This window comes from Plecotus auritus (genome assembly GCF_963455305.1).
Source record: "Plecotus auritus genome assembly, chromosome: 5".
Classification (NCBI taxonomy): domain Eukaryota; kingdom Metazoa; phylum Chordata; class Mammalia; order Chiroptera; family Vespertilionidae; genus Plecotus; species Plecotus auritus.
The window spans coordinates 176893734-176914336 of record NC_137776.1 but is presented as its reverse complement, the minus strand read 5'-3'; the positions used below and the strand labels follow the sequence as shown (position 1 = coordinate 176914336).

General features: G+C 39.7%; 1 protein-coding gene across 9 annotated transcripts in view; it reads left to right on the top strand.

The window, feature by feature from the left end:
* The window catches only part of STRBP (spermatid perinuclear RNA binding protein), a 147784-nt gene that overhangs the window by 111891 nt on the left and 15290 nt on the right, over positions 1–20603 (top strand). For all 9 annotated transcript variants that reach the window (XM_080669541.1, XM_080669543.1, XM_080669544.1 and 6 more), the window contains 5 exons: positions 126–223; positions 451–562; positions 7581–7673; positions 11382–11581; positions 17768–17926. In XM_080669541.1, coding sequence (XP_080525667.1) covers positions 126–223; positions 451–562; positions 7581–7673; positions 11382–11581; positions 17768–17926 — 662 coding nt within the window. The remainder of the gene's footprint in view (positions 1–125; positions 224–450; positions 563–7580; positions 7674–11381; positions 11582–17767; positions 17927–20603) is intronic.

Genomic DNA, 20603 nt, shown 5'->3' with positions numbered 1-20603 from the left:
ATTTAATTAAGCAGATGTAGTTTCTCAGTTTTTTCCCCCTCTATTCTCTTTTTCTCTGTTAGTTTATTGAATTCCTAAACTCAGTTCTAAGTGGTACTTGTGTCTTTCTTTTGCCTTTGCCAAAGGGGGTCCTGGTCTTCATGATCCTTGTGAGCGAGACCCAACAGATGCTCTGAACTATATGACCATCCAGCAAAAAGAAGATATTACCCATAGTGCCCAGGTAGAAGATGGGGCACATTACTGTGACCTATTAGAGGGATATTATCACTTTAGTTTCTGAGTTTTTCTATTTAAACACTATTTTCTTGCTTATTGTTAAAGGGACTTTTCCATCATAACATTAGCGTTTAATGAATAGTCTTTTTAGCTAGATGTTCTAAGGGCTTTATAAAAGGGCTTTATAAATAGCGGTTGAAATTTGAATAAATATAATCTTTTGTTCTTCAGCATGCACTAAGACTGTCAGCCTTTGGCCAGATTTATAAAGTGCTGGAGATGGACCCCCTTCCATCTAGTAAGCCTTTTCAAAAATACTCCTGGTCAGTTACTGATAAAGAAGGTGAGTGTGAAAGTTTTTTTATTGGTTTTGGGCATGGGCAGTGGTAGAGAGGATTATGGGGTGCATCTCTTGTTAAAGGGGAGCAAATTTAATAATTGTTAATTGGATATTAACTAGACTTATTGTGGGATCATTTCACAGTGTAGACAAATGTGGAATCATTATATTGTACACCTGAACCTAATAAAATTTTGTCTGTCAATTATGCCCTAATTTAAACAAATTGTTAATCCAAGTCATGCATAAGGATTTTTATTGCTTTTTTTCCCTGACTTTCTGCTTTTCTGTCCCATCAATGACATCAGCTTGCTATTATTTACTCTTATTAGTGATTAACTCAGTTGACTATGTTGGCCAGATTCCATTCTGCATAGATGTAGGGACCATACTTTGAGAACCTCTGGTCTAAGAGAAGAGGTAGTCCATAAACTAGGAGATGTCATCGCTGTACTTGGAACTGTTACATAACCAAGAAAGAGAAAACAAATATAAAGGAAAAGCATATTGAAAAATCCCGGAGTATCTTCCATTTGTACTAGTCTGTTTGAACAGAAAGAGCACAGATTTTGGGGTCAGTATTGCCTGGGTTCCAGTCATAGCCCCACTATTTACTAGCTTTAGGTCTTGAGCAATGAGCTTATTTTTGTCCTAGGGATATTACCCTTGCTTTATTGGCTATGGACAGATTAAGATGCCCGACTCAGTTCCTCAAATACAGCAGACTCAAATATGAATCTACTTACTCTCCTCGTTATGCCTCAAAAAATATTCCCTCCCCCTCCCCCCTTTATCTCCTGTTACACTAGAAGGTAGGATGTTTAACACCAGTTATTCCTCACCAGACTACCAGCCCTTGACCTCAGACCCATTTTCCTCAGTTTTCCACTCGGATGTCTAACAGTCATCTCAAACTTAAGATGTTTAAAATCCAAATTTCTGTTCTTAAGCTAACTTTGATCTGCTCTTTCCATAGTTATCACTATCCCAGTCATTGGAAACTCTATCTTTCTATTTGCTCAGGCAAAAACCTTTACCCTTGAATCCTCTCTTTCTTTCCTCCATATCCAAATCATCAACAAATCCTGTCTGTTTTGCATTCAAAGTATCTCCAGAATTCAGCTATTTCTTTAACTTCTTCACTGTTGCCATCCTGGCCTAAGCTGCCATCATCTCTCACCTGGGTTATTGTAGTAACTTCTCTATCTGGTCTTTCTGCTTATGACCTTGCCCCGGTTGTCTGTTCTCAACAATCAATAATTCTTTTTCCCCTTAATTTTTTATCTTAAAATGAAGACTCACAGGAAGTTACCTAGTTACCACAGAGTGTTCCCATGTACCCTTCAGTCAATTTCTCCTACAAGTTACATCTTATATTCTAGTACTGTACAACAAGCATGTCAAACTCGTAGCCGGTGGGCTGCATGCCTCGCTGGCCACAAGTTTGACATACTTGCTGTACAATATCAAGAGCGAGAACTTGACATTGATACCATGTGTATGTATATGTTTTATTCCATTTTATTACATGTGTAGATTTGTGTAACCACCTTCACAATCAAGAGACAAAACTATTCCATCTTCTACATACAGCTCCTTTATAGTCACACCCTCTTCTTTAACCATCCCTAAACCCTGGAAACCACTGACTTTTCTCTATCTCTGTACTTTTGTCATTTCAAGGAGTTATACAGTATGTGATCATTTGAGATCTCCCTTTTTTGTTTACTTGTTCTTCTAATTACTGAAGAGTATGTCAGTTTCCCTCTGTTGTGGATTGTCTAGTCCCCTCCCATCCCCCAGTGTAATGTCCTTGTGGCCTGTCCAAGTTGTTGCACGTGTCATTAGATTTATTGCTGAGTAGAATTCCATGGCATTGGATGAGCCAGACTTTGTTTAACTGTGCTTCTGTTGTAGGGAATTTTTTGTTTCCAGGTTTGGCTATCACAAATAAAGCTGGTATGAGCAATCTTGCATAGGTTTTGTAAACAAATCCTATTTGTGTGTTAGATTGGCCAGCAGTTTTCCTTTGTTGTAATGTTTTGTCAAGTTTTGCCTCTTAAGATTATGTTGGTCTCATAAAGTGAGTTGGAGATTATCCCTTCCTTTTTTGTCCTTGTAGGAGTTTGCATAAGATTGATGTTATTTTTTCCTTAAATGTTTGCAAGAATTTATTATTGAAGCCATTTGAGCACTTCGTTTTCTTTGTGGGAAGGTTTTAAATTATGGATCAAATTTACTAAATAGGTATGAAACCGTCATCGTCTTGTGAGAGTTTTGGTAAATTGTTTTTTCTACAAATTTATCCATTTCATCTAAATTTTAAAATAGTTTATAAACTTACCTTCTTTGGCTGTAATTTGCTTTTTTAACTTTTCGAGATAGATGAATATATTATTGATTTGTCTAGACCCTTGTTTTATTGCATATACTATTAAGACTGTAAGTTTTCCTTTAAGCCCAGATTTATGTGTATAGTACATGCATTTTTTTTTTTTTGATGGTATAGCCAAATTTATTAAAGAACAAGTACAGACTCCCACGTGGGGAAGGGGAAAGAATCTCACAGCACAGACTCCCACGTGGGGAGGAGGAAAGAGTCCCTAGTACACACTTTGACATTAGTATCTTTTTTATCACTAGGTTAAAACTATCTTTTATTTTCTCTTATTATCAGTTCTTTGACACATGAGTTATTTAATACACCACACACACACATATATATATAAATTTATTTTTTTGATTAATCTTCACCAGATAATATTTTTTCTGTTGATTTTTAGACGGAGGGGAAGGGAGGGGAAGAGACAGAGAGAGAAACATCGATGTGAGAGAGACACATCAATGGTTGCCTCCCACACACCCACCTGGAATCGAACCAGGGACTCTTCATTCCACAGGCTGATGCTCTATCTACTGAGCAAAACCAGCTAGGACTATTTAATATATTTTTATTGATTTTAGAGAGGAAGGGAGAAGGGAGAGTGAGATAGAAACATCAATGATGAGAGAGAATCATTGATCGACTGTCTTCCCTGCATGCCCCCCTCCTGGGGATCGAGGCTGCAACCCGGGCAAGTACCCTGAACGGGAATCGAACCATGACCTCCTGGTTACTGAGTCTACACTCAACAACTTAGCCACATCTGCCAGGCAACACATGAGCTTTTTATATGTTGTCATTGCTTAATTTCCAGACAGAAAAGGATTTTTTAGTTACCACTTTATATTTGAGTTCCCTCTTATTCTACTATAATCTGAGAACGTGTTTTGTTTGATTTCTATCCTTTGATTTTTTTTTTAAGACTTGTTTTATTTTCCAGTACTTAGTCAGTTTCTGTAAATGATTCTGTCTGAAAAATTATGTACATTTTGCAGTTGTTGGTCCAAATGTTCTTTATGAACATTTTGCAGTTACATTTGTTCATTATGCTGTTCAGATCTTGTACACCTATACCAGTGGTCGGCAAACTCATTAGTCAACAGAGCTAAATATCAACAAGATTGAAATTTCTTTTGAGAACCAAAAACCGACTTCTGCACATGGGCCACGAAGTTTCAATTGCACTGTACGTGCGTGCCCACACATGGTATTTTGTGGAAGAGCCACACTCAAGGGGCCAAAGAGCCGCATGTGGCTCGCGATCCGCAGTTTGCCGACCACTGACCTATACTATAGTTTTTGTTTACTTGTTCTTCTAATTACTGGAAGAGTATGTCAGTTTCTCTCTGTTGTGGATTTTCTAGTTCCACTTGTAGGTCTGTTAGTTCTTAATTTATATTATACTAGAGCCCAGTGCACGAAATTTGTGCACGGGTAGGGTCCCTAGCGGCTTCCAGCAGGGGGCGCCTCCCTTCCCCTGGCCGCCTGCCGTGGCTGCCAGCCCCACCTCCTGGTCAAAGTCCTGGTTGAACTCCCGATTGAGGGGACAATTTGCATATTAGGCTTTTATTATATAGGATTTTTCATTTTTATAATTTTGGATCTTTTATAGTTTCAGATTTTCTTCCAGAAATTCTTCTAGTTTTTATTTTTTACTTTTAAATTTCTTTAGCATTCTGATCATTCTTTTTAATAAAGTTTGTTTTTGAAAGCTCCATTATCTGGGTCTCTTTTGGTTCTGTTTCCTTTGATTTTTGATCATAATACCTTGTCTTCTTATGTACCTGGTTATTGTGAATGCTGGAGACTTAAAATGAAAAAAATGTAGAGAATTTAAAGGCTAGAGTAAAACTATCTTTCCCCAGGGCAGATTTATACCTGTTTCTGGGAGATGGTTAGTGGCATTGGCAATCCTGGGTCATTTTAATGTAATCAGGGAGGAAGGTGATTTGAAGTTGGGCTTCAGTCCTCATGAGATCCACAGTGGGGGGAGATTCAACAGGCCTTCCCTTCTTGGTGGTCCTCACACCTCAGTTTTTGCCCCCACAGTCCTTACTGGCCGTTTCTGGACTTGGAAAATGCCCCTAGAGGAAATGTGGCCCTAAGGCAGGACTTCCTTCATCTCCCAGATCTAACTAACTCCATAGTCTTTACTGTCAGGGAACATATTTTGTTCTACATTTTGTCCAGTGTTTCTAATTACTCACATCAGGAAGGCTTTTTCAATTTACTTACTTTCTTATACTGGAAGTGGAACTTAGATATTTTGTAAAAGTTTCTCTGATGAATTAGTGGCAGCTCGAGTTCAGAACTACTGCCTGTCCTCATCTTCTGCTATCCTCCCCTCCTGGGTCAGGCGACTCCAACCACTCAGGCCTTTATGCTATTTCCTAGCCTGTTCCTGCCCTTTGTACTTGGCTGTTTTCCTTGCCTGGGGCTCATTCCGTAATAGTGAATAGCTCACTCTTATTTTCCTTAAGTCTTCATCAAAAGGTCACCTTATCAGCAATACCTTTTTGATCTTTCTGATGAGCACTACAAACAAAACAGCAACACCTCCTCCCCTTTAAGGCTCTTATTTTTCTTCATTGTGTTCAAAACTTTGCAGGGGTTCTTAAACTTTTTAAACAGGGGGCCAGTTCACTGTCCCTCAGACCGTTGGAGGGCCGGACTATAGTTTAAAAAAAAAAAACTATGAACAAATTCCTATGCGCACTGCGGGGCCGGGACGAGTCGGCTGCTAAGCAGGACAGGCAGCGGCACCCGGCGGGCCGGATAAATGTCCTTGGTGGGCCACATGTGGCCCGCAGGCCGTAATTTGAGGACCCCTGCTTTAGGGCATGCTGTAGTTCCTTTCCACCACCTTGCATAAACTCTCTCTTTTTTTTTTTTGCATAAACTCTTTGAGATACTGTTTTGTTCTCTTGTCCAGCATCTAAAATGATCCTGCACATAGAAAATTCTCAGTTAATATTTGTTGCTGAATGAATACATACATGAAATTATAATGAGGATGATATAAGTACATGCTTCAAAGGGTGTTGATTAAATAAATACATGTAAGGTATTAAAACAGAGCCAGGCATATAGTAAGCACTCTCATATTATTTTTAAAAATTGTTGCCTCTCAAATGATCACTTCTCATTCCTAGATATTATATAGATTGAAAATGACTTGCGTTTTATAAAACAAGCCCATTTCTACCCCACACCCCCACCCTATTACTATTATGGTTAGCCCCAGATTTACAGCTGTTTTACAATGGCTGGGACGGGAGAAGGAAGCTTAATCCATGGAACTCTGTAGCTGGAGGATTTAGAGATCTATGCGTTTAAGCGTTTGTGATTTCTGCACAATCAGGTAGCAGCTTTTAATGTAACTTAGTGAGCGGTTGAGTGATTGAGTAGACTGTGTTCCCTTTGAACTTTATCTCTTAAAGAGGGGACATTCCGGGAGACTGGCTCATAGGGTTTTATATAATGCAGATGAAATACAATACTAAGCAGATATAAGCAGATAGTGAGTGCCTTCTATAGAAGAGAACATCAAGATTTATAGACCTGAGCAGTAAGCATTGACTCAAGCAAGTGCTGAAGTCAGTGTTTGCCCCAAGAGACAACAAATCTTGATGATTAAAGAATATGTAGTTAATGTTACTATTCTTACAAGGTCTCATTAGAAGTATTTGGAAATCTTGTGGCATGAATCTCTTGAGTATAACTTTACTTTAGGAAAAACCCACAACCAGTTTTTAAGTTGAAGAGACAGAGTTCTTTAAAATACTTGGAGAGGTTAATGAGCTATTCTCTGATTGGTTTTAACTTGGACAGCAAAGCCTTTTGCCTGACAGTGTAATGAATTAGCTGCTTTACCCAAGAAATTGCATATCCTTTAGTTTTGGTTCATACCCGTTGTATTGTTTCTAAGTCTTGTGATAGTTTTAAAGACCCAAGACAAGGGCAAAATATCTTTGACCTTCATTAGAGCACTAAGAAAACATGTGAAATAGCCAATGACACACTACCACATGGGACGCTTTATATTTCTAATACCATAGAAACTCTTAGAAAGTTGAGATGAGAAAAAAGCTGAAGAAAACTTCATGGAAAAGATGAACTGTAAATAAAATCTTAAGTCGGGTTTGACTAGACAGACAGACAAATATTTTGTAATGTGAGAAATAATCAGATTTCCAAAAGCCTAAGATTTAACATGTGAGCTTTAAAATTTTATACAAAGTAATAAATGTTAAGTTATAGAAATATTTGAAAAGACATAGGTAAAAATAAATCCTAATTCCAGAGAACACTACCTTTAACATTTTGATACATATCTTCCCAGACCTTTTTCTGTCTATGCATAAACAGATGTGAGTATATACATACGTGTTTGTATTTGTATGTATGAATGACTGGGAAAATAAATATTTATAAAAAGGGATAAATTGTTTTATAAAGATTTACTTGAAAAGTTTTTGCTATTACAAGATTATAAATATAGCAATTTAATTGTTCAATGAAGGAGTACTATGGTCTTTGTGATTCCTAAGGTTTCCCTTTCTGAACATAGTATATATATTTGGTAGAAGAAGTAGAATCATTGTTTTGACTGATAATGAATCTCATGTAATTCTTTAGGTGCTGGATCTTCAGCTTTGAAGAGGCCATTTGAAGATGGATTAGGAGATGATAAAGATCCAAATAAGAAGATGAAACGGAACTTAAGGAAAAGTTTGTAAAATCTTTATTCTTATAGATGTTAACTAGAAAAGAATTAGAGTCTCAGGAAAAGAAAATTTTCCTAGTGAAGAATTTGATTGATTTGAATTGGGGTTTTTAGAATAGATCTTTACTGAGAAATTGATGATTGAATAACTTCTTTTGTTTCCAAGCTTCATTGCTTTGAACAGCAATTTTCAACCTTTTTCATCTCATGGCACACATAAATAATTACTAAAATTCTGCAGCACACCGAAAAATATATTTTTTGCTGATATGACCCCCCCATCCCCCCCCCCCCCAAAGGTATAATTTTGATTCATTCACACTGGACAGCTATTGTGTTGGCTGTCGTTTTTTTGACAATCTAAGGGAAAAACAGGTCAGTGCCCCTGACTAAATAGTTAGGTATTTCATGTTTTAAAAATTCTTGTGGCACACTGGTTGAAAATCACTGGTTTAGGGTATATTAATTTTGCCAAACGAAAATTAATGAATATATATAGTAATGCATTTTATTTTTACAGTGATGTTAGCATAATAATTTAAGAAGTAATTTTATAATTATACTAGAGGCCCGGTGCATGAAATTCGTGCACGGGGGGTGGGGGGATGTCCCTCAGCCCAGCCTGCACCCTCTCCAATCTGGGACCCCTTGAGGGATGTCCAACTGTCGGACATCCCTCTCACAATCCAGGACTGCTGGCTCCCAACTGCTTGCTTGCCTGATTACGCCTAACCGCTTCTGCCTGCCAGCCTGATCACCCCCTAACTACTCCCTTGCCAGCCTGATTGACGCCTGACTGCTCCCCTACCAGCCCAATTGCCCTTAACTGCCCTCCCCTGCCATCCCGGTCACCCCCAACTGCCCTCCCCTGTAGGCCTGGTTGCCCCTAACTGTCCTCCCCTGCAGGCCTGGTCATCTCCAACTGCCCTCCCCTGCTGGCCCGGTCATCCCTAACTTCCCTCCCTTGCCAGCCTGGTCACCCCTAACTGCCCTCCCCTGCCGGCCTGGTCACCCCTAACTGCCCTCCCCTGCCAGCCTGGTCACCCCTATCTGTTTTCCCCTGCCAGCCTGGTCACCCCTAACTGCCCTCCCCTGCAGGCCTGGTCACCCCTAACTGCCCTCCCCTGCCAGCCTGGTCACCCCCAACTGCCCTCCCCTGCAGGCCTGGTTGCCCCCAACTGTCCTCCCCTGCAGGCCTGGTTCCCCCCAACTGCCCTCCCCTGCAGGTCTGATCGCCCCCAACTGCCCTCTCTTGCAGGCCTGGTCCCTCTCAACTGCCCTCCCCTGCCGGCCATCTTGTGGCGGCCATCTTTGACCACATGGGGGCAGCCATCTTGTGTCTTGGAGTGATGGTCAATTTGCATATTCTTTTTATTAAAAAATAAATCTTTATTGTTCAGATTATTACAATTGTTCCTCTTTTTTCCCCCCCATAGCTCCCCTCTACCCGGTTCTCACCCCACCCTCTGCCCTTACCACCATCCCCCGCACTGTCCTCATCCATAGGTGTACGATTTTTGTCCAGTCTCTTCCTGCACCCTCCACATCCCTTTCCCCCCGAGAATTGTCAGTCCACTCCCTTTCTATGCCCGATTCTATTATATTCACCAGTTTATTCTGTTCATCAGATTTTTTATTCACTTGATTTTTAGATTCACTTGTTGATAGATATGTATTTGTTGTTCATAATTTTTATGTTTACCTTTTTCTTCTCCTTCCTCTTCTTAAAGAATACCTTTTAGCATTTCATACAATACTGGTTTGGCGGTGATGAACTCCTTTAGCTTTTTCTTATCTGTGAAACTCTTTATCTGCCCTTCAATTCTGAATGATAGCTTTGCTGGGTAGAGTAATCTTGGTTGTAGGTTCTTGCTGTTCATCACTTTGAATATTTCTTGCCACTTCTGTCTGGCCTGCATAGTTTCTGTTTAGAAATCCACTGACATTCGTATGGGTGCTCCCTTGTAGGTAACTAACTGTTTTTCTCTTACTGCTTTTAATATTCTCTCTTTGTCTTTTGCTCTTGGCATTTTAATTATGATGTGTCTTGGTGTGGTCCTCTTTGGATTCCTTTTGTTTGGGGTTCTCTGTGCTTCCTGGAGTTGTAAGTCTATTTCTTTCACCAGGTGGGGGAAGTTTTCTGTCATTATTTCTTCAAATAGGTTTTCAGTATCTTGCTCTCTCTCTTCTTCTGGCACCCCCATAATTCAGATGTTGATACGCTTGAAGTTGTCCCAGAGGCTCCTAACACTATCTTCATATTTTTGGGTTCTTTTTGCTTTTTGCTTTTCCAATTGGGTGTTTTTTGCTTCTTTGTATTTCAAATCTTTGACTTGATTCTTGCAATCCTGTAGTCTGCTGTTGGATCTCTGTTTGTTATTTTTTATTTCAGTCAGCATATGCTTAATTTCTAGTTGGTCCTTTTTCATATCCTCGAGGGTCTCACTAAATTTATTGGCCTTTTCTAGAAAATTCTTGAAAAACCTTATAACCGTGGTTTTGAACTCTATATCCAGTCGTTTGCTTTCCTCCATTTGTTTCATTTGTGACCTGTTTCTTTGTTTCTGCATTTTGGCTGCTTCCCTGAGTTAATAGAGTGGCTTTGTGTGCTAAGTGTCCTATAGGGCCCAGTGGCTCAGCCTCCCCAGTTACCTGAGGTGGACACTCTTGGTGCACCCCTTTGTGGGCTGTGTGCACAGTCTTGTTGTAGTTAAGCCTTGATTGTTGTTGGTATCACTGGAGGAATTGACCTCCAGGCCAATTGGCTGTAAGGATCAGCTGTGTTTACGCTGGGAGAACTTCTGTGCTGGAGACACCCTTATGAGACAAGACTTGCAAAAGCCTCTGTGCTCAACTTGGATGGGGCGGAGTCTCAGGGCGGAGCAGACAGCAATGGCTTCCCATCAGCCCTGCCCTAAGAGGCCCCTGGGTCTCAGTGTCCCATCGTAATCGCTGCAAGCACCTCTGAGAGAAAGCTGCCCTCGAGTTTCACCTGCTGCCAGACAATCCAGTTTCTCCCCGAATAAGTCTGGGTCCCCAGAGTCTCGCCCGGAACTGGAGTTCGGAGCAGTCAGGAGCTTTTGTCTCCCTGCCGATTGAGAAAGCCAGCCGCGTACTCAGTTGTCAGCCCTCTCCGCGCATGCGCCTCCATACCTTTGCCTTCTGCAGTTCCTCTGAGTCTCAGTGTGCTTTTCTCTTTCCTGATAGTCCATTTTCTCCCCGTATGAGTCTGGGTCCCCACAGCCTCGCCCGGAACTGGAGTTCAGAGCATTTCGGAGCTTTTGTCTCCCTCCTGTTTGAGAAAGCCAGCCATGTACTCAGTTGCCAGCTCTCTCCACGCACACGCGCAATTCCGTACCTCTGCCTTTTGCAGCTCCTCTGAGTCTTTGTGTGCTTTTCTCTTTCCTTCTAGTTGTAGAATTTCCACTCAGCCAGCCTTCCTGTGGTTCTTGGATGATGTCCGTTTTGTCTTTTAGTTGTAGTTTCGAAATCGTTGTGCGAGGCAGCAGTTTAGGTTTTTACCTATGCCGCCATCTTGGTTTCTCTCCATATTACCTCTTTATTCTATAGTATTATATAGGATGAAGTTATTTGTATGTTTTTATAATTCTCGTTTTAAAAATTTTGATAAATTTATAGTGATCACTAGGAACCTACAAATGCATAGATTAAAACAAAATGGTTTAATATTCGATCTCCTTTTTCTTTAACAGTTCTGGATAGTAAAGCAATAGATCTTATGAATGCGCTAATGAGGCTAAATCAGATCAGGCCTGGGCTTCAGTATAAGCTCTTATCTCAGTCTGGCCCTGTCCATGCCCCAGTCTTCACAATGTCTGTAGATGTGGATGGTACAACATACGAAGCCTCAGGACCATCCAAGAAAACAGCAAAGCTTCATGTAGCAGTGAAGGTACTGTATGTCTTCTACTTACTAGTGCTTTGCTATTTTATGTTGTAAATAAGGTGCTTATTTTTCTATAATAAATTAACAGAACTTTTTTTAGATTTTAATAATATAAAGAGTTTTGTGATCTCTGGTCACAAAATTCTTTTTTGGTTGTAAAATATGTGTTGATTATATAAAATTTGGAAAACAGAAGAAAAATAAAAATATTAGTTGCATATTTCTGAGACAGATGATTAATATTTATATATATGTTTTAGTTATCCAATTTTACCCTCTGATTTTCTTCATTTAACATGTCATGAATGTTTTCCCCTGTATTAAAAGCTTCATAAATAATATTTAATGTTTGTATGAGTAACATGATATGGATATAATATTATTTGTTTAAACATTTCTTTATCATTGGATATTTTGCTATTTGCAGACTTTTTCTGTTATAAATTTGATCATTATCTTTGTGCCTGGTGCCTTTTCTGTATTTCAGAGGATTTCCATAGGTAATATGATACAGGATTGAACCAATTAGTCATTCATGTAGGTTTGTAGCAAATTCCTAAATATTGGAATCCCTCTAAGAGCACATTTGACCTCTTGCAAACATATGTGAAAATGTCAAAGGTCATGTAGACTGAAGATAAGTTTTTCACTTAGAAGTTCTGTTATGTAGCAATCTGGCATAAGATATAATTGGTCTATTTTCATGATCATTCCATTTTGCAAGATGTATTATTAATGTAGATGCAGACATTATCCTAGAACTAAGGATACAGCAGGGAGCAAAGTCTTTGTCCTCCTGGAGCTTACAGTCTGGTGTGATATGTTGGGGAGACAGACCACAGATATATAAGTGAATAAGTTACATGTCAGGTAATAATAAGAACAATGCAGAGAAGTAAGAACTAAGCTTTAATAATCTAAAACAATATGTTCTGTCTTGTTTATAAAAAGGGTACTTCAGGTATGATGAAATAGTATGAGTTTATGAGGCAGAAGAAGGCCAAGAATGAGGGAAAAGGTGAAGCCAGGAATAAGGCTAAAAATACAGTTTGATAATTTAGCTATAATGTATGCTGAGAATGAGTCACAAATACAGACCTAGGTTCTCTGGCATCTGACACAAAAGCAGGTGAAATCTTGATCCACGGTCTATGACATAAGAACTGACAGGTGATATTGGAGTCACAGTTGTTCTGGTATAAAAACTAGGTGGGCATTCTCCTTAGGTAGGTCTTTGTAAAAGGGATAGCAATGATATCTTTTAAAAGGTGCCTATAATGTAGAGATACAGTTTGTAGTTGTTTTGTAATAACCTTTAATACTGTATAAACTAGAGGCTTCATAGCAAATTGCCGTTCAGTAAAATTTGGGCAAGTTAATAGAGTGGTACATTTTGCAATATGACAAGATTTATTTGTCATATTGCTATTTGTTCTCATAATAACCATTAACATTTTGGTATGTATTTTTCCAAATCCTGCCCCCCCCCCTCCCCCCCCGTCTCCCTACAATTTCAAAATCTAAAAAGCACTAAAAATGAAAAATACTTTCCTAAGTTTGATGCAGACTCACTTGATGGGAAAATCTGACCAGAATTGATGTGTGGCTATTTTCAGTCTTTATTATTCCATTTAATGTGAATATTTTATTTATTTCTTTGCCCAAACATGGGGTAGCACCTGAAATACCACTGGAGATTTAAAAAATATATGGTAAATATATTATAGTAGCTTTCTAAACTCTGAAAAGTAATAAATTCTCAAAATAATCTGGCCCCAAGGGTTTTAGGTGAAGAATGATGGGAACTACAAAATATATACTTAAAATAGGATCATGTTTTCTTTGTTCATCTAAAAATATATTGAGTTTTTTTTATAGTTATCACAAAGATTGTTCTCATTTTTACTGATGGCCTAATATTGCATTACTACTATTCTACCGCAATGTCACTAATCCTTTTTTAAATTTACTAGTGGCCTGGTGCACGAAATTCATGCACCGGGGGGCGGGGGGGGCGGGTGTCCCTCAGCCTGGCCTGCACCCTCTCCAATCTGGGACCCCTCAAGGGATGTCCGACTGCCGGTTTAGGCCCTCTCACAATCCAGGACTGCTGGCTCCTAACCATTTACCTGCCTGCCTGCCTGATTGCCCCTAACCACTCTGCCTGCCGGCCTGCTTGCCCCCAACTCCCCCCCCCCCCCCCCGCCAGCCTGATCACCCTCAACTGCCCTCCCCTCTTGGCCCCTAACTGCCTCTACCTCAGGCCCGCCACCATGGCTTTGTCTAGAAGAACATCCGGAAGGTCTCCCAGTCTAATTAGCATATTACCCTTTTATTAGTATAGATAGAAGCCTGGTGCACGGGTGGGGGCCAGCTGGTTTGCCCTGAAAGGTGTCCCGGATCAGGGTGGGTGTTCCCTTGGGGGGTGGGGTGGCCTGGCAAGGGGCCTGTGGTTGTTTGCAGGCTGGCCACGCCCCCATGGGTGGGAGTCCTTGCTGGGGTGCCTGGCCAGCCTAGGTGAGGGGCTGATGGCTATTTGCAGGCTGGCCACGCTCCTCAGTGGAGACCCTCACCCCATGGGGGCGTGGCCAGCCTGGGTAAGGGGCTGAGGCCCATTTTCAGGCTGGGCAAGCCCCCCAGCGGGGAACCTCACCCTGATGGTGGTGTGGCCAGCCTGGGTGAGGGGCTGAGGGTTGTTTGCAGACCCCTCCCTCGGCGGCCGGCCGGGGCGACCCAAGCCTCCTGCACTCAAGCCAGCTCCGTTGCCACCGCCCACAGGCCCCTCCTTTGGCAGCCGGCCCAGGCAGGCGGGAAGCTTGGCTTCCTCCGTCGCCAGGGGCGATCCAAGCCTCCAGCCTGCTCTAGCTGGCTCCATGGCCGCCGCCAGCTTTGTCCCGCTAATTTGCATACTCATTCCTGATTGGCTGGTGGGTGTTGCAAAGTGATGATCAATTTACATATTTCTCTTTTATTAATGTACATATGCTTTCTGTTGATTACTTTACATCTTTTTGAACTAGTATGATTATCCCTTAAGATGTATTCTACAGCCGAAACCGGTTTGGCTCAGTGGATAGAGCGTCAGCCTGCAGACTGAAAGGTCCCAGGTTCGATTCCGGTCAAGGGCATGTACCTTGGTTGTGGGCACATCCCCAGTAGGAGGTGTGCAGGAGGCAGCTGATCGATGTTTCTCTCTCATCGTTGTTTCTAACTATCTCTCTCCCTTCCTCTCTGTAAAAAATGAATAAAATATATTTAAAAAAAAAAAAAAGAGGTATTCTACAGGTAGAATTACCAGGTCAAGAAGAAAGCCCATTTGAATGATCTATTAATTAATTAAATATGTATTGAGATTTCTATTAATGTCAGACATATATTTGTGAAAGTAGGTTCCACTTGATAAAAATCCTTGCATTTCTTACTCAATAAGCTTGGTAGGGTTCTGTACCTGTTAAGACAAATCACCATAGAATCAAAACAAGAAATCAGTTTCTGCCACAAGAGCCTGGCTGCTCAGTAGCAGGCAGCCTACAGTGGTCAATCTTCCCTTTCCTCTTCCAGTTATTTCTCCTTAGAGTCCCTCACAAATAACACCTGTAGGGACAAAAGCAGCCATATTTCATGGAAAGAATCTTATTCATTATGGAAAAAAGATCAGTTAGAAGGGGACACGAAGTGAAGGCTCTTTGGAGAGGTTCTTGGAGCTATCAGATCTCTATCAGACAGAAGCCAGGAATGGGACTTTGTTTTGACTGGAGAGCCATGGGGTAGAATGTGTGTTTATGTGTTTTCATTCTTGGCCTCTAGTCTTTTAGGATGTCATCTTTCTTAGTTTCAACCCCCTATCGTGAGAAAAAAAAGGCATGGTTACACTGGACTTCCCTTATTTCCAGGACTCATCTTGTGAATTTTAGCTCATTTGATGTGTTTATTAGGTTGGATTTGTTAGCTAGACATTTGAAACCCACCTTTCTTTGGTATAGCAAATTTTTAGCCTTAATTTTCATTTCAAACAAACTTTCATTCCAGAAGTCTGAAGACTACACTTTTTTTTAACTTTTATAGCATATATCAGTTAATAATCTTTGAATTATGTATTCATTGGAAATTACTTAACTTGAAAATTTTGTCAGTTGAGCTGCATTGCAAGTATTCTATATCCCTTGGTATTATCTATTAGTTATATAAATAATTTATGAATGTATTGAAATAAGTTACTGTAATAACAGGTAAATAAATGAATTTGATATGTGAGAAAGGGCAGAGAAGTGGTGCTAAGTAATTTACATGAGGCTATTTTAACTACCTGTTTTAAATGGGGCAAAACTGCATGTCTCTATCTAGTTTTTATTGGAATGAACAAATCAAATGTACTTGTGACTCTGGCTTTTGACTTGCAGCTTGTTAGCTAGTGTTAATTCCAGGCTAGTAACTGTTCTCTCAGGGATGTGATTTCTCAGGAAGAACATATTCATTCGCAGGACTCAGTGGATTGATGAGGTTGTAACCAAATGATTTGAGTGTGTGCTCAGTGTCAAGAGTTACCTGACTACTTTTAGAACTCAAGATGTTAAAATAAAAGCGGGGGGGGGGGGGGGGGGAGGGTTGGCTTTATTCCCAATTAACACAAGGAATTTATTTGTGATTTCAAATGTTCAACAGAATGCCAGATTTTCCATATGAATTGGGTAAATTAATTTCAAGTTCTCTTGTACAGAGTTCTTATGCTCTTTTTTTGTTTAGAGTGATACTACCTTATTTATATGGGTAATCCGTCATATAAGATGGCATTGTTTATAAAGGCTGGGCTGCCTGGCTGGTCATTTGTGTGATTATCAGAATCATTTATTTTTATTTATGGTCTTTTTAAAGCCAACTTTATTGAGATATAATTTATATGCAGGAAAGTTAATCATTTATTGATATTATGGTTTTGGGCAAATGTTTATAATCATATAACCACCACCTCTGTCAAGATATAAAATACTTCCTCTCACCCAGAAAGTCCTCTCAAGTCCCATAGTAGTGGATCTCCCTTGCCACGTCTCTCGCCCCTGGCATCCTCTAATCAGTTTTCAGAATAGTTTTTTTTGAGAGACACCTGTTACGTATAGCTGGGATTGTAAAGAAATATGATGTGCCTTTACATTACAGCAACTTAAAACATTAGTCAAAAGTTAAATACAGGGATCTTTAGGAACCTCTCTCTTTATTTTCTGATATAAACCTTTAAATTAGTAACAGACAGTGCAATTATCAACCTGTTTAAAAGAAGCTTATACAAGTGCTGGTGAACGTATTTCTCTTGTAAACTGAAAAGCAGTGTCATCTGGAAGGAGGTTTTAAAAGGCGTGTGTGTGTGTGTGTGTGTGTGTGTGTGTGTGTGTGTGTGTACGTACACAAACACACAGAGCTCTGAAAACCTTATTTTATGAAAGGTAAGAAATGCCAGGCATTGACTGGAACTATAGAAGAATGAACATTGGAGGAAGCCAAGCCATAACCAGTTCTTGTGAGGAAGGGGTGGAAATACAAACCTGAAATTGTTCCTGGTTCACTTCTTATAGAGACTAAACCTAAAGACTGAATGCTTTCTTCCAGGTCTCACTTATGGTTTTAGTTAAAAGCAAAGAGGCCAATAGGAGAAAGCTTCAGATGTTATTTTGTAATTGACTGGAAAATTGGTTTCAAGGTAAAGAAAGCTTCTTGATGGCCTTTTTGTGCTAATTTCTCCTAATGGGTTGAATTACAGAATTTAGAGGTCAACTAGTCAGTCTTGCAAATTGGAAAATTGAGGACCAGAGGAGAAATACAGGATTAGACCCTCCTGTCTTTTCCTTTCTAGTCCAGTGTACGGTTTTACTTCTCCCCTCACCTCATTAGTTGAACTTGGCTATTTGCTCTATCTCTTACCTCCAAATTAAATGAACCAGGAGCAACCTCAGGTTTTCATTTCCATCATCCTTTATTTAAACCTAATTACTCTGTAAAGGCTTTTTTTCATTTTTATGGTGATACCCTGGTAGGTAAAACCAAGGATTTGTATATGTATATAGTACCATCTTGCTCTTCCTACAAGGTAGTTAATAGATCCAAATGTTGTGGATTTGAAACTGTTGTCTTTAATATTTCATCTATTCTCTGTGGTTTCTGTTGTTTGAATAACACTGAATCTTAATGTAATTTGTACAGGTATTGCAGGCAATGGGATACCCAACAGGGTTTGATGCAGATATTGAATGTATGAGTTCCGATGAAAAATCAGATAATGAAAGCAAAAATGAAACAGTGTCTTCAAACTCAAGCAATAATACTGGAAATTCTACAACTGAAACCTCCAGTACCTTAGAGGTATATTTATACATTATTTTCCTTAGAAAAAAATATTCATTATAGAAAACTTGAGAGCTATGGAAAAATATAAATGAAAGTCAAAAGTATATATAAATGGATATATTCCAAAGGCAGGTATTATTAATATTTTGGTTTATTTTCATCCAGCCTTTTTAATAATTTTTTATTTTAATTCTCACTTGGTATTTTTTTTTTTTTTTAAGAGCGGAAGTGGGGGAGGGGAAGAGAGACAGAAAGAGAAACATCAATGTGAGAGAGAAATATCGATATGAGACAGACACATGAATTGGTTGCCTACTGCACGCATCCCAACTGGGCAGGGCATTTAACCTGCAACAACTCAGCTACATGCCCTTGCCCAGGAATTGAACCCTCAACCCTTTGGTGCACAGGTTGGCACTAATCATTGAGCAACACTGGCCAGGGCTCTATAAGTATTTTTATACAGTTTTACTTCTTGTTTTTTTCCCCACTTAATTCTAAAAATATCTGTAAAAAGCCCTGGCTGGTTGGGCTCAGATGGTTGTAGCATTGTCCCGTGCACCAAAAGCTTACTGGTTGGATCCTGGTCAGGCATAGCCTGAGTTGCAGGTTCCATCCCCCATGGGGGCACGTACAAGAAACAACCGATTGATGTTTCTCTCATACATTCATGTTTCTCTTTCTCTCCTTTCCCCTCTCTCTCTAAAAAAATCAGTAAAAACATATCCTCAAGTGAGGATTTAAAAAAAAAAATCTGTAAATGTACTGTGTACTGCACAACATGTTTAACTAGCATTTCCCTTTTGCTGCATTTCACAAGTATATTAACAGTAACTGTAGAGCAAAGAAACAGAAGATCTAGTGGAAGAAATTTGGATTATTTGAAGTTGTGCTAAGCTGAGGGCAGTGGGTCATCATTGAGTTGGACCGGCTCTGAGAAAGACATATAGCTTGACCTAATATGTTCCTCAGACTCTGGGGAAGTCCTGGCCTATGAGCTTATGACCACAGACACCAGAATGGCACAGAATCCAAGCAATATATTCACAGCATATTTGGGAATTCATGGAGCCCTTGTTTATTGCATTCTACATAAGGAAAGTTGGCTTTCAAGTAACAGTAATAGCTTACATTAGCATTTAAAATTTGTCATTTCTCAGAATGCGTATTTATTAAGGACTAAACTCTTCTTAGTACCTGCTAACTACCAGTTGCTGAAGAAATGTGTCCAGAGCCTCAAGATGCCCTCAGGCTAGAAGGGCAAAAGACATGTTTATAACTAATTACACTGTAATGTGATAAAGCTCTGTGATTGCAAAATGAATATAATAATGTAAAAATCTCCAAGTAGGAAATGATTGAAACTTACACACATGTGAAATTAAAGGGAGTAAAATGTGAGCTAGGTTTTAGATGATGTGTAGGATTTTTTAGGGAAGAGATAGAAGGCATTCTAGGTCAGAAGACTAGTAGGTATAAAGGAGTTGTGAAAGGAAATGTTTAGAAGTACCAGGTGGGCCAGTGAGGAGGGGCCTGATGGGGACTGAAGCCTGTAAAAAACCATGCTTGACTCTTTGTGTGATGTTGAGGATAGTAGACATGGTACCTGGCTTCTGAGAGGACCAGTCAGTCATTCACAAGTGGTAGTCACAGGCAGAGCAAGATGGTTTTTTTTGCTTTTTGTTTTTTAATATATTTCATTGATTTTTTTACAGAGAGTAAGGGAGAGGGATGTAGAGTTTAGAAACATCAATGAGAGAGAAACATCAATCAGCTGCCTCTTGCACACCCCCTACTGGGAATGTGCTCGCAACCAAGGTACATGCCCTTGACTGGAATCGAACCTGGGACCCTTAAGTCTGCAGGCCGACACTCTATCCACTGAGCCAAACCGGTTAGGGCGCGAGCAAGATGTTTTGCTGGCAGTTTTAGAAATCCTAAGAAGAGAAAGAGCTCATTAATTATGAGGCTCAGACCTTTAAGTTTGGAGGGAATTAGGAAGGAAGAGGGCATTGTGGCTGCACTAAAGCAGTCACGAGTGTATGGAGCTTTTGGTAGTGAATACATCACTGCTTTGTTTCTGTATGATGTAATAATGGGGGGCGACACAAAGCCCTATTCTTCATTGAAGTAGGAGTAACTGATTAGAATGCAAATATTTTTATATCTTGACTTGTTTTTATAAAAGTGATTTCAGATTTGGCAAGCAGAGAGAGCTTACCATAGACTAGTTTTTTAAAAAATGATTACCTTTTAAAGCTGGAGACTGGAAATGTGGATTATAAAAGCTCTTCAGAAAGTCATATTTATTACAAAAGACCCAGAAATGTTTATTGAACTTGTCTTTAAAAAGAGTTCAATGTTTCACTTCTACAGCATCAACCACTTACCATAGTAGCGAGAATCTTGCTGTCCTTTAGGTTTATATACATAATAATTCTTTTGGGCATTCATTTCTTTTTCAGCATTTCTTGAGCAGTTACTGTGGTGAAATTAAAGACATGATCTCTAACCTCAAAAAGTCCTCAATCTTTGGGTCTTCCTCAAAATCATAGCTGTATTTTGCGGTTTGTTTTACTTTTGGTGCTAACTTCTCCATTTGAGCCTTCACACTCTTATGAGAATTACTTTTCTTCCCACGACTCTTACCTTTTTTTAAAGTCAGTTCTTTCTATCACTCCTAGAGTAATTT